Below are 14,782 nucleotides of genomic sequence, written 5' to 3'. Positions count from 1 at the left end.
ACAATGACAATTAAATGCAAAATATGATCCTATTCTAAATCAATAATGGAGGAGAAAGTGCCCAAAAGGACATTATTGGGACAACTGAACAACTGGAATATAGACTTTATGCATGATAACAATGTCAAATTTCTTGAACTTGGTAATTGTACTTAAAGTCGCTATATAAGTACATTTGTTCCTAGTAAAGAAATGCTTGTTCCTGATAAATAACATGAAAGTATTAAGTGGTAAAGAAGCATAATGTATGTGATCTACTCTCAGATGTCTAGAAAATAGATAGATTAAAACGATATAAAATTATGATAATATGTTAAAAGTGGTAAATCTGGGTGTCTGGGTAGGGGGTATACTGGAGTTCTCTATATTATTTCTGTATTATTTGGCAACTTTCCTGAGTTTGAAATTATGTCAATATAAAAAGTTAGGGAAAAAATGCAACTTGAAAGTCCATGTAAGGAGAAATTATAAAATAAAAAAAGTAGGATAAAGTTAGATTGCAGAGTGCATTCTCCCATATCTAAAGGGAAAAAAAATAGTAAAAACAACAGCAAAGAAAAAAAATTCAGCAGCCATGCAACAAAGAAAGGTATATAGCCAACCCAGTGCCATAAACTGTAAAAAGTGATTGTCGTTAAGAAACAAAGAAGATTCTAGTGTGGAGGGAGAAACGTTGCATAGTGAGATCCCTAACTTCTACAGAAATCACATAATGGGAATGGCACCAAGAAAAATAATGAAATGGGAAGTGAGCAACTGGGCCATTTTTAGTGCAAGTGAAGTATCCCAGGGCCATACACAGATGTGATGAACATCAGGCCCAAGAGTATCCCCCCTCTGGGAAAGGATACACCTCCATCCATGTGGGGTGTATCCTAGTACAGCATATTTAACAAAAATTGAGATAAAACAAAAACCGTGAGAAGTGAGATAGCCCACATAAGCTAATAAAGACTGCATACTTTCTTAACCTAGCTGTATTCTAACCCCATTTCTACACATTTTCCTCTGACATCAAATATTCAGGGTATTGGGAAAATGCAAAGAACACAGAATACAAATCTGAGAAATGAAATGAAATGCGTAATAGTATGCAAACATACTATAGCACCCCACACACACACAAAAAAAAAATTAATAAAATAAAGGAAGACAATGCAAAAGAGACATAGAGAACCCAGCTTAAACAAAATATAACTAAGGAATGGAAGAAAAATTTCCACAAGTATTTAAACTTTAGAATTTAGTCAGTATATAATTCAATAAAACAAAATCTCAAAGGTGGTGACATGACAAGAACATAATGAGACAATGAGGGAAATGGCAATCCTAAAAAACAAACATTTTCAAAACAATATTTTTAAAGAACTAATAAACTAGAAGCAGCAAAGAACAAAACAGATTTGGCTGAAAAAAAAATTCTCACATAGAAGAAAGGCTTCACAGATAATGCAGATGAGATTAAAGCAGTATAACAGAAGACAGATTAAAACAATCCAATAGAAGAATAAGTGGTACAGCTCTTATAGAGAACTCAACAATGAAACAAAATTTTCCTGAAATGAAAGGATAGAATCTTCAATTTGAAAGACTGTATTATATTACAGGATAATAAAATACAAAAGTTCAACACTGAGACATATCCTAGTTAAGACACAAACATAAAGGTGATAGAAAGACTTCTTGCATCCAGGCAGAAAAAATGAGTCATTACAAAGGGAAAATATTCAGGCTGGCCCTAGACTTCACTTTAATATTTCAAGCCAGAAAACAGGTATGAGCCAAAAAATATTACATCAAGTCAAGATACCATTAACATTGAAAAGATATAGACGTTTTTCAAACATAAAAAGAACTCAGAAAAGTAGGCATCTATGGGGCATTCTTAAAAAAAATTGATGATGAAGTCTGAAAATTTTTATTTTCTACTGATTTTCTTTCAACTGCATCTATTTAAATGCAGAAATAATTATAAATAATTTATGCTGGCTTTTTATGTACCCCAGAAAAGCCATGTTTTAATCCTGATCCAATCTGTGGGGCCAGACCTATTGCTTAGGGTGGAAACTTTGATGTGACACACCCAGTTGTGGGTGTGACCTTTTGATTAGATGGGGATGTGACTGTCCATTCAAAGTGAGTTTTAATTAGTTTACTGGAGTCCTTTAAAAGAGGAAACATTTTGGAGAAACCTCAGAGCCAACAGAACCAACATGAGGCCCATATGTTTGGAGGTGCAGAAAAAAAATGACCCTGAGGAAGTTGTTTGAAACCAGAAGCCAAAGAACAGCAGATGCCAGCCACATGCCTTCCCAGCTGACAAAGGCATTCTAGACCCATTGGCCTTTCTTAGGGCAAGGTATCTTTCTCTGGATGCCTTAGTTTGGACATTCTTATTGCCTTAGAACTATCAACTTGCAACTTAATAATTCTCTTTTTAAAAGCAACTCTATCTCTGGTATACTACATTCCAGCAGTATTAAGAAACCAAAACATTATTGTACAAATTATGGTTTTACAGTGAAAAAAAGAGTATTTGCAAAGTTCCCTTGGGGGAATGGTGAGAAAGGGGGAAGATTCAACTTCCCCAAGTGGAGAATTCTTGATATTCTCACAAGCAGTGGGGACAATCAAAGCAATAGGTTGAGCCCCCAATCTTGGAGTTTGTTCATAAGAAACTTAACCCCGCAAAGGACAGGTTAAGCCTACTTAAAACTAGGCCTTAGAGTCACCTCCAAGAGAACCTCTTCTGTTGCTCTGATGTGGCTTCTCTCTCTCAGCCAACATGACAAGCAAATTCACTGCCTTCCCCCTCTCTATGTGGGACATGACTCCCAGGAGTGTGGACCTTCCTGGCAACGTGGGACAGAAATCCTAGAATGAGCTGGGACTCAGCATCAACGGATTAAGAAAATCTTTTTGACCGAAAGGCGGAAGAGAGAAATGAGACAAAATAAAGTGTCGATGACTGAGAGATTCCAAACAGAATCGAGAGGTTATCCTGGAAGTTACTCTCACACATTAAATAGATATCACCTGTTTGGTTAACGTGTAATGGAGAGGCTGGAGGGAACTGCCTAAAAATGTAGAGCTGTGCTCCAGTAGCCATGTTTCTTGAAGATGATTGTATAATGATACAGCTTTCAAAATGTGACTGTGTTTATAAAAACCTTGTGTCTGATGCTCCTTTTATCTACCTTATCAACAGACAAGTAAAACATATGGATTAAAAATAAATAAATAATAGGGGGGACAAATGTTAAAATAAATTTACTAGATTGAAATGCTAGTGATCAATGAAAGGGAGGGTTATGGTATGCATGAATTTTTTCTGTTTTCTTTTTATTTCTTTTTCTGAACTGATGCAGATATTCTAAGAAATTATCATGATGATGAATATATAAAAAAATTTCATGTAGTGACAAATACATGAAGAGAATAAATTACAATAAAGGAATAGCAAATGGAAAAAAAAAAAAGGCTACAGAAACAATCCAAACCAAATAATGGTGGCTTAAACCAGAGTAGTGGTAGAGGGGGCAGCAGTGAATTCTGGTTAAATTTTGAAGATGGATTAGATGAGAGAAACAGAACAGTCAAGATGACTCCAAAATTTTTGGTATGAGCAACTGGAAGTACAACCAAGAAGTTAGGATTTAAGGATGATTATGATTACTGAATCATTATATAGATTTTTTCTTTCGATATTATAGAATAGCTAAAAATGAATATCTGAAATTATTGAAACTCAACTAGCCTCACCCTTGTTATATTTACCATTATAACGGATATTCTAGCTTAGTCTCACCCTTGTTGGTACTTACTAGTCTCATCCTTGTTTATACTTACTACTGTAATGGTAACAACTCCCTTGTTCGAATCCATAAAAAACTTGAACACCCTAGACTCCAAGTGACAGATTTTTGGGCCACTAGGCCATCTGATCTCTCGCTTTGTGCCTAGCAATAAACTCTTTCTCTCTTTAAAATTAAAAAAAAAAATTATGGTTATGGAACAAAATGTAAATGTTATAAATCCAGAGAGTACAAAAATAATAATGCAATTAACAAAACAGGAACCTGGGAAGGGATAAGAAAGATAGGAAAGAAGTATAGACATGCTAATATCTCTACCTTTTAGAGGAGGGAAATCAACCCATTCTGTCTAAACTCTCTCATTAGAGGGATCTTCTAGGAAATAACATTTCTTACAGGTAAATAAATACTTACTAGAGATTTAACAATTCTTTTAGTTTCATTTCAGTTTCTCTTCCTTTGTTAAGAAACTACAGATTGTTGAAAGTCCAAACAGCGAAATATTAAGTGCAATTTAAACCATGATCTATTTTTTTTTTGACAAAGGTTTTCTTACAATTCTTTTGTGAGAAACGTTCTGATCTTGGATAATTGTATCACATAATAGTAATAATGAATGGATAAACAAAATGTAGTATGTACATATAATGGAATATTCTTTGGCCATAAATAGGACATAAATGCACATACAATGGAATACTCTTCAGCCATAAAAAGAAATGAAGTACTGCTACATGCTACAATCACCCCTGAAAACATTATACTAAGTGAAAGAGTCTAGTCACAAAAACACATATCTTGTATAACTTCATTTATATGAAATATATGGAATAGATAAACAGAAAATAAATCATTGGTTCCCAGGAGCTGGAGGGAGAAAGGAATGGGGAGTAACTGTTTAATGGGTACAGAGTTTTATTTTTGGGTGATAAAAATGTTTTGAAACTAGAAGAGGCGGTTGTTGTACTACAAATGAATGTACTAAATGCCACCGAATTGTTCACTTTAAAATGGTTAATTTCATGTTACGTGAATTTAACTTCAATTAAAAAAACAATAGTCGTTTTGACTTCTGGGAAGATAGTGGAATGAGATAGGCTGAGTTTACCCCTGCTCCAAGGAGCAGGCAGAGAACTCATAGAAAAATGACAGTAAGCAATTCCAGGGTGCAAGTGATCTGAGAGGGTCTTCAACACTATATAGGGAGGCCCTGGTTGAAAAATCCGAGGAATTGAGATGCAGAGAAATGAAGATGACCCAGCTAGTGCAAAGGGCCTAACATACCCCTTTCCAAACGGAGACCCAGAGCCCTCAGGAGTACACAGACAGGGTAATGGGGAAGTAGGAAGTAGGCTAAGCCATGTTTCTTGAATGTGCCACAAGCATGTATACTGCGCCCATTCTGCATCCCATGACCCCATCCTCACCCAGGACCTGTGTTCTCAGACATGCCCCCCAGCCCTGTGCACATCATCCCGCCACCCCCACGACCTGCAGGTGCTTATCTTCACTTCCTTGCCACACCACTGCTGCCCTGTGCATGCACACACCCTTGCCCTGTTCCCACCTCACCGAGCTCCATACATGTGCACACCTGCATCCCACCCCCCCAGCCCTGTGCATATGTGCACCCGGATTCTACCCGCCCTGGCACCCGTGCCCTGGCCCCTCAACCCCTGCACCCCACCACCCTGTCCCGTGCATGTGCACACTCCCGCTATAGCCTCGCCCTCCAGGTCCCAAGCACCAGTGCCCCACCTCCCATAGGTGATCACGTGTACATCCTTACTACCGCCTCTGCCCTGTGCATGTACACACCCATACCCCACCCCTCAAACTGGCGTGCAGCTCCACCCTAGACCCCAACTCAACACCCTGTGCATGTGCACACACATACCAGGGCCCTTCATCTCTCCAACAAACTGTACATGTGTGCCCTGCTGCCAAACCCATGTCCTATTCCTCCCTGCAATCTGCACAGGGGGTCATACCTCACCCCCATGTGTATTCGCGTCTTGGCCTTCACCCCAGACCCCCACATGAAGCATACAATCACACCCTGGCCCCCCAAGTATTAGACCCAACCCAAGCATACCTATCCCCGAAACACATGCACCCCGCCCCCCTGTGCCCTGACCTTTATGCCCGGAATCCTGCACCCTGACAACCATGACACTATCACTCCACATGTGCATCCACATCCTGCCTGCACAATCCATCTCCCACTGTGCTTTGCCCCCATGTCTCCCAAGCTGCACCCACCCCCATGAGCCCTGTGCCACACACCATGCTCATGGGCATCCATGTAGTGCCCTCTCCATGTGCCAAGCCCTGCACCAAAAAATGCCACCATGCCACTGTGTCCTACCTCACGCCTCACATCCCTCCTCACACATGTCCCCCAAATATAAATGTTAGACGCCTGAAGGAAATCAACTTCCTAAGAAACACTATCAAGAGTTATTTGCCTTGAAGGCAATAGAAAATCACAAATCATATGACGATGCAGACAGAAACAGCCCAGCCTAATGACCAAACTACAATACCAGAGGAGATACAGACTTTGAAACAACTAATCAAACATGTTCATACAACTCTACTAAATAAATATCATGGGTTGGCCAATGACATAAAGGAGAACAAGAAGACTCTAAAAGAGCATAAAGAAGAATCTGAAATAATAAATAGAAAAGTAGCAGTTATTACAGAGATTAAAGATGCTATAGACCAAATAAAGAATAGAGTAGAGACAAACAACAGCAGCTTTGAAGAGGCAGAAGAAAGAATAAGTAAACTAGAGGATAGGACAATTCATTTTGAATGCACAAAAAAACAAATGCCAAAAAAAATGGAAAAACTTGAAGTGGATTTCAGGGTAATGACGGACAATAAGAAGTGCACAAATATAAGAATCTTCAGTCTCCAAGAAGGAAAAGAGAAGAGTGAAGGGCAAGGAATATTAGTTAAGGAGATAATGGGGGGAAAAACTTCCCAACCCTTATAAAAGACATAAATATGCAAATCAAATAAGACCAATGAATCCCAAATAGAACAAATTCAAATAGGCCTACTCCAAGACACATACTAATCAGTCTGTCAAATGCTGAAGAGAAGCAGAAAATCCTAAAAGCAGCAAGAGAAAAGCTAAAAGCTGCACGGGAAACCACATAACACTGAGTTTGGACTACTCAACAGGTACCATGGCGGCAAGAAGGCAGTGGTATAATATTTTTAAGATAATGAAAAAGAAAGTCCAGCCAAGAATTCTGTATGCAGCCAAATTGTCCTTCAAAACTGAGGGGGAGATTAAAATTTTCACAGGCAAACAAATGCTGAGAGAATTTTTCAATAAGAGACCAGACCTACAAGAAATACTAAAGGGACTTCTGTCAGCTGAAAAATAGTCAGGAAAGAGAGGTTTAGAGGAAGGCACAGAATTGAAGAACACCATTAACAGTAACTTAAAAGGATAGAGAAAGGGAAAAGAATATATAGATCTGACAAATAAAATCCAAAGGATAAGATGGTAGATTCAAGAAATGCCTTTACAGTAATAACTGACTGTTAACAGACTAAACTCACCAATTAAAAGATACAGATTGGCAGAAAGGATGTAAAAAGATGATCCATCTATATGCTGCTTACCAGGGACTCATCTTAGACACAAGGAACAAACAGATTGAAAGTGAAAGGATGGAGAATGATGTTTCATGCAAGCTGTAACCAAAAGAAAGCAGGAGGAGCTATACTAATATCAGACAAAACAGACTTTAAATGTAAAGACATCATAAGATACATGGACACTACATATTAACAAAAGGGACAATTCACCAAGAAGAAATAGCAATCATAAATGTTTATGCTCCCAATCAAGGAGCTCCAAAGTACATGAGGCACATATTGGAAAAACTGAAGGGTGCTACAGACGTTTCAACAATAATAGTGGGAGACTTTAATACACCACTCGCACCTATAGAAAGAACAAGGAAGCAGAGGAGCAACAAGGAAATAGAGTACTTAAACAATTTCATAAATGAATTAGACTTAAAAGACATATATAGGTGGTTACACTAAAAAACAGCGGTATATACATTCTTCTCTTGTGCTCATGGAATGTTCTCCAGAATAGATCATATGCTAGGGCAAAAATCAGGGTCTTTATAAATTTAAAAAGACTAAAGTTATTTCACGTACTTTCTCTGATCACAATGGAATGAAGCTGGAAATCAATAACCACCGAAGAACAAGAATTTTCACAAATACATGGAGCTTAAATAAGGCATTCTTAAACAATTAGTGGGTCAAAAAAGAAATTGCTAGAGAAATTGGAAACCATCTGGAGATGACACAGCAGAACTTATGGGAGGCAGCAAAGGCAGTGATAAAAGGGAACTTTATTGCCATAAATGCCTGTATTAAAAAAGAAGAAAAAAATTTTTTAAATAAATAAATAAATAAAAGAAGAAAGAACAAAAATTGAGGACTTAACTGCTCACCAGTAGGAACTACAGAAAGAACAGCAAACTAACCTAAAACAGATAAAAGAGAAATAACAAAGATTAAAGCAGAATTAAATGATACGAGAATAGAAAGAATCAATAAAAGCCAAAGATGGTACTTTGAGAAAATAAATAAAATCATTGGACCCCCTAGCAAGGGCTGACAAAGAATAAAGGAGGATGTAAATAAAAAAATAAAAAATGAAGGGGGGGGTCATTATCATGGACCCTGAAGAAAAAAAAATCATAAGAGGATACTAAAACAACTATATGCAACAAGATAGACAACTTAGATGAAATGGACAAATTCCTAGACACACACAAACAAGTCACATTGACTCAAGAAGAAATAGTAGATCTGAACAAACCAATCACAAGTAAACAGATTCAATCACTCATAAAAAATCTTCCTACAAAGAAAAGGGCCAGATGGCATCACAGGGGAATTTCATCAATCATTCCAGAAAGAACGATTATGCTCAAACTTTTCCAAAAAATTAAGGAAAAAGGAAAGCTACCTAACTCATTTTATGAAGCTAACATCACTCTAATAACAAAACTGGGTAAAGAAACTATAAGAAAGGAAAACTACAGGCCAATCTCCCTAATGAATATAAATGCAAAAATTCTCAACATAATAGTAGCAAATCAAATCCAACGACACATTAAAAGAATTATACACCACCACCAAGTGTAAACATACCAGGAATGTAAGGGTGGTTCAATGCAAGAAAATCAATCAATGCAATACAGTGCATTAACAAATCAAAAGATCGTCTCAACTGATACTGAAAAAGCATTTGGCAAAATTCAACATCCGTTTCTGATAAAAACACTTCAAAAATAAGAATCAAAGGTAACTTCCTTAATATGGAAAAGGGCATGAAAGATGAAAAACCCATAGCCAGCATTAATCTCAATGGTGAGAGAATGAAAGTCTTCCCCCTAACATCAAGAACAAGACAAGGATTCCCACTGTCACCACTATTATACAATATTGTACTAGAAGTTCTAGCTACAGCAATCTGGCAGGAAAAAGAAATAAAAGGCATCCAAACTGGAAAGGAAGGAATAAAACTTTTATTATTTGAAGATGACATGATACTATACTTGGAAAATCCTGAGACATCTATGACAAAGCTTCTTGAGCTAATAAACAAATTCAGCAAGGTGGCAGGATATAAGATTAATGTGCAAAAATAAGTAATGTTTCTATACACAAGCAATGACCTAACTGAGGAGACAATTAAGGAAAAATCCATTCAAAATAGCAACTAAAAGAATCAAGTATCAAGGAACAAACTTAACTAGGTATTCAAAGGACCTGTACACAGAAAACTACACAATATTGCTAAAAGAAATCAAAGAAGCTCTTAATAGGGGAAAGACATTCCATGCTTATGGGTAGGAAGGGTAAATGTAGTTAAGATGTGAATTCTACCCAAAATGGTCTACAGATTCAACACAGTACCAATCAAAATTCCAGCAATCTACTTTGAAAGGCTGGAAAAGCTAGTTATCAAATTCATCTGGATGGGAAAGAGTCCCTGAATAGCTAAAAGCATCCTAAAAAAAACAGGAATGATGTGGAAGGATTTTAAAGCTTATTATAAAGCCACAGGGGTCAAAACAGATGGTACTGGCATAAAGATAGAAGTATTAACCAATGGAATCAAGTTAAGACTGAGGAAATAGACCACCAAATCTATGGCCAACTGATCTTCAACAAAGCCCCCAAATTCACTGAAGTAGGACAAAATAGTCTCTTCAATAAATAAGCATGGCAGAACTGGCTCTCAATAACTAGAAGAATGAAAGAGGACCCTTAACTTACACCCAATAAAAATAATTAACTCAAAGTAGATCAAAGATCTAAATATAAGAACCAGTACCATAAAACTCCTAGGAGAAAATATAAGGAAACATCTTCAAGACCTAGTAATAGGAGGTAGCTTCCTAAACTTTATACTCAAAGTACAGCAACAAAAGAAAAAACAGATATATGGGAACTCCTCAAACTCATATGCTTTTGTGCCTCAAAAGACTTTGTCGAAAAAATGACGAGGCAGCCAGCTCACTGGGAGAAAATATTTGGAATTCACACATTGGATAAAGGTTTGATATACTGTATACATAAAGAAATCATATAACTCAACAACAAAAGAACAAACAAGCCAATTATAAAATAGACTAAAAATATGAACAGATATTTTTCCAAAGAGCAAATACAGATGGCTAAAAACCACATGAAAAGATGCTCATTCTCATTAGCTGTAAGGGAAATGTAAAGCAAGACCACAATGATATACTACTTCACACATATAAGAATGGCTGCTATTAAATAAACAGGAAATTACAAATGTTAGAGAGGATGTGTTGGGACACTTATGCACCACTGGTGGGGGTGTATAATGGCACAGCCACTAAGGAAGACAGTTTGGTAGTTCCTTAAAAAACTAAACACCCACTATTCGGTATATACCCAGGAGAGTTGAAAGTGGTAAGATAAACAGACATTTGCAGACCAATGTTCATAGCTGCATTATTCAAAATCATCAAAAGATGGTAACAGTCCAAGTGCTCATCAACAGATAAGTGGATAAACAAAATGCAGCATATATGTATGATTGAATATTCGCAGCAAGACGAAATGATGTCCTGAAGCACAGGACATCATGGATGAACCCTACGGACATAATGCTGAGTGAAATAAGCCTGACACGAGAGGGTAGATATTGTATGATTACGTTTTTATGACCATGGTAAAGGTAAACTCAGAGGCTTATAACACAGAACATAGGGACCTAGAGATACACAGAACTATAGGTGAACGGTTAGCTAATGAGGTAAACTCAAATGTAAGGAAATGGATAGAAGTTTGAAGGCAGTTCAATAGTGGGTTAATAAGTAATCTTGCCATTTTGAAGGTGAACATGATTGACAGGGTTATACAGAGACATGTATCCCACTGATTAATACTACAAACGTAAGTCCTTACATGAACTACTTCAAAGGTATGAATCTTGTACAAAGAATTTATAATATTGGGGTATAGGGGGAAAATTACTATAGCATGCTATGGCTGTGTTTACCACGAAGACATTAACAATACCACAGCAATACCAGGGGTAACTAACTTGGGGGTGGGACAAGAGTTAAGGGGAGGTTTTGGGTTTTCTGTTTGGTGAGGGTGTGCTTATCAGTTATTTTTCTCTTGGGAGCAATGAAAATTGTCTAAAATTGAAAGTGTTGATGATTATAATGCTAAGTGAGGACAACGTGAGAAGTGGACTATTGACTTTTGACATTATACATAATGCACAAAGAATGCAGGTGGCTGAAGAATACACTGACTGAGAAGTAAAATGGTGAACTGATGTGTATATATGATTGAATATTGTGCTGCTAAAAAAAGGAATGAAGTTATGAATGAACCTATGGGACATTATTGGATGCAAAATAAGCCAGAAACAAATGAGTAAATATTGTATGGTCTCATTTAAAAAATACTTGTAAGAAAATTGGGGCCTACCTTGTAAACCCTTACAGCAATCACATTTAGTCCAGAGCAGTAACTGTTATTTTCAGATTTTGAGAAGCTATGCTATATAGTATAACCCAGTATTTCCCTGGAACTTTGGATACCTATGTGACACCTAAGACTCAGAGTAGGAGTTCTGGAATTCTGAAGGTCAGCATTGCCATATACAAAAACTGTTAAAGACACTGAAAAAGAGATCAGGCTTTAATTAGAGATAAGAATGAAGCCAATCAGGTTGGGATTAAGGCAAATCAGAATAGAGGGGTAAGAAAGACACTGTCTGTATTTCAGAGCTTCACCTACTCTTTGAGCCCAAAGGAAGAAAGGTTTATTTTGTCCAGAACCTAAATTTTCTGTAGCACATAACCTAACTCAACCTGTCTGGATAGATCATTAAAACAACCCAAATATAGGGAGTCCAGAATGGGAATGAGGGCTTCTCTACAGAGAACTCTATACAGCTTAATGTAATGCCTGGATAAAGTTTAGAGTATGTTGAGCAGATAACTAATAAGTATTGGTAAAGTCTCTTGAGGGATGGGAGAAGAAATATGGAGCACTAAACTTTACCGCAGGAAAACTGATATTGTCTCAAACATTAGGACTCTCAAGTCAATATGCCAAGCCCTTGATATTTTTATTTTTTTAATTAATTTAATTTTTTCCTTTCATTGTGATGGTAATTTAAATATAGTGTAATTAATCATTCATCTCCCCATCAATTTATTATTGACAGTGAGAAACTTTTTGAACAGACAGAAAAAATGATAGAGAACTGTGTTAAGCATGATTAGACAAAGATAGCATTTCATATTTGTAACTAATTATTAGTTTTTCCTTAGTGACCACAGACGACAACATCAAAGGGCCTATTGGGTACTAGTCATTTATTCACTCACTCATTCCTACTTTTTTTAAGGAATGCCTATTACATAGTAATCTAGATATTGGAGACAGAAAGATGAACCTCATGGTTCAGAAGAAGAGGTAAGTCAACAACATTGCATTAGAGCAGAAAGTGCGATACAAAATGTCATTTCTTTGGAATTAGAAGCTGTTTCACTTTTAGCAGTTAACTCAGTTCAGTTCCCATTCTGCCCATAAGTGTAAGGAGTACTAGATAATTACTTAAAATACTTTCTCCTCTTCTCTGCCACATTTAAGCCATCCTGTCTCTATATTTCTTAACAAGCCCTTGATCTTAAGGCTTGCTCTTGTGAAGCTTATCCTTGTAGCTGAGGAGCTTAGCCTATCTATAGTTATGCCTAAGATTTATTCTTTTGTTGTTCAGATGTGGCCTCTCTCTCTCTAAGCCCCATTCTGCAAGTGAAATCATTACTCTCCCCACCCCCCTACATGGGACATGACACGCAGGGGTGAAAGTCTCCCTTATCACATGGGATGAGCCTGGCCTTGGTACCATGGCAGTGATAATGCCTTCCTGATCAAAAGGGGGAAAGAATGGTAAGAAATAAGGTATCAGTGGCTGCAAGAATTCAAATAGAGCCGAGAGGTTACTCTGGAGCTACCCTTACACAAGCTTCAGCTAGATATGCTACTTATCATGGTTTGCCAAACCCCAACCAAAAGCATTCCTGTCAACCCTAAAGAACATTTAGGGCTTTATCTGAGATTCTACAAAGGTTCCATATACGATGATTACTTTCCAGAAACCTACAACCTCCAGGTGGGTTCTTAGGCCAGATATAAGTCCCAAAACTCAGAGGAGTCAACCTCTCCAGAATATCAATTAGTTCCATCCCCCTATCCCATATTATCGACAGCCCTTTCCAACATGAAAAAGTTAGAACGGGCATAGCCCAAATACCCCAAAAGATTGGGGAAAAGTTCAAAGACAAAGATGGAGTTATAACAGAGATGATAGAATTTAACAAATGAGTATGATTGCTGAATCACTATATTGATATTTCTTTTAGTCTCCAGTGTCTTGGAGAAGCTAGAAAGAAAAACCTAAAATTGTGGAACTGCAACCCATATCAAACTCTGAAATCTGTTCTACAACTAAATGTTGTGGTGTGCTTTGAAATTTACTGCTTTTTTGTATATATGTTATTTTTCACAATTAAAAAAAAACACAACAGTAATAATTATTCAAATTTTCAAAAAAATGAAATAGAGCTCCACAGCAGTATTGGTTTTGAGTACATGAATAATAGAGACGTTATAGGTTTTTTTTGGTCTGAGAACAAATGCAATATCTTTAGTACCTACTACTAAAGTATACAGGAAAAGTTTCCTTATAAAGGGCTGCTTAAATTATAGGGTCCTACGTGATTTCAAGATTAGTACTTTCTAATAACTGATTATAAATTATTTTAGGGCAAGGACCAGATCTTCTAATATTTTCATTCTCTATCAACCTTCACATCTTGTAATTAATAAATGATAATTCCATATGAAATTTTAGCAGTATGTACCATTAGGCAAAGTCGATCAAAAAGAGTTTGTTCTAATCCATTTTCATGAGCAGGATCAGAACCCGAAATAGTAGGAGGAAGTTGCTTCGGGTCTCCAACAAGAATCAGCTTTTCACATTCAAACCTAAAAATAGAATTTCAAAAATCAATCTAAACAATGAAAAAAAGGGTACGCTGACATCAGTCATCACACTCTCTTCCAAAATGTATTTCGAAGAATTTGAGTACAGTGAGATGAAATGTTCTGAGAACTAAAAAGACTAAATAGTGCTAATAAGTATATTAAAGGCTTTGAGAAGTCACACAGTAAGGAAACTTATATAGAACTTCGTTTTTTCCATGTAAAACATATTAAGTGTCCCTTGTATAAAGAACCTACACTGGGAAGCACTGAAATTTTTGGATTCCGCAGACTCTTTTAGAATTAGAAACTTTCTTAAAAGTCATCTGGTTAAATTGCTATTTCACAGAGGAAGTAAATGAGCTCTC

At 36.8% G+C, this 14,782-nt stretch overlaps 1 protein-coding gene across 12 annotated transcripts in view; it reads right to left on the bottom strand.

Annotated features, from left to right (window-relative positions):
- Positions 1-14,782, bottom strand: part of ZGRF1 (zinc finger GRF-type containing 1) — a 250,677-nt gene that overhangs the window by 12,204 nt on the left and 223,691 nt on the right. For all 12 annotated transcript variants that reach the window (XM_077142504.1, XM_077142512.1, XM_077142513.1 and 9 more), the window contains one exon: positions 14,294-14,417. In XM_077142504.1, the coding sequence (XP_076998619.1) occupies positions 14,294-14,417 (124 nt within the window). The remainder of the gene's footprint in view (positions 1-14,293; positions 14,418-14,782) is intronic.

The sequence above is a fragment of the Tamandua tetradactyla genome, chromosome 24 (genome assembly GCF_023851605.1).
Source record: "Tamandua tetradactyla isolate mTamTet1 chromosome 24, mTamTet1.pri, whole genome shotgun sequence".
NCBI classification, from domain to species: Eukaryota; Metazoa; Chordata; class Mammalia; order Pilosa; family Myrmecophagidae; genus Tamandua; species Tamandua tetradactyla.
Note: the sequence above shows the minus strand (reverse complement) of the source record. Positions and strands in the feature narration are given on the sequence as shown.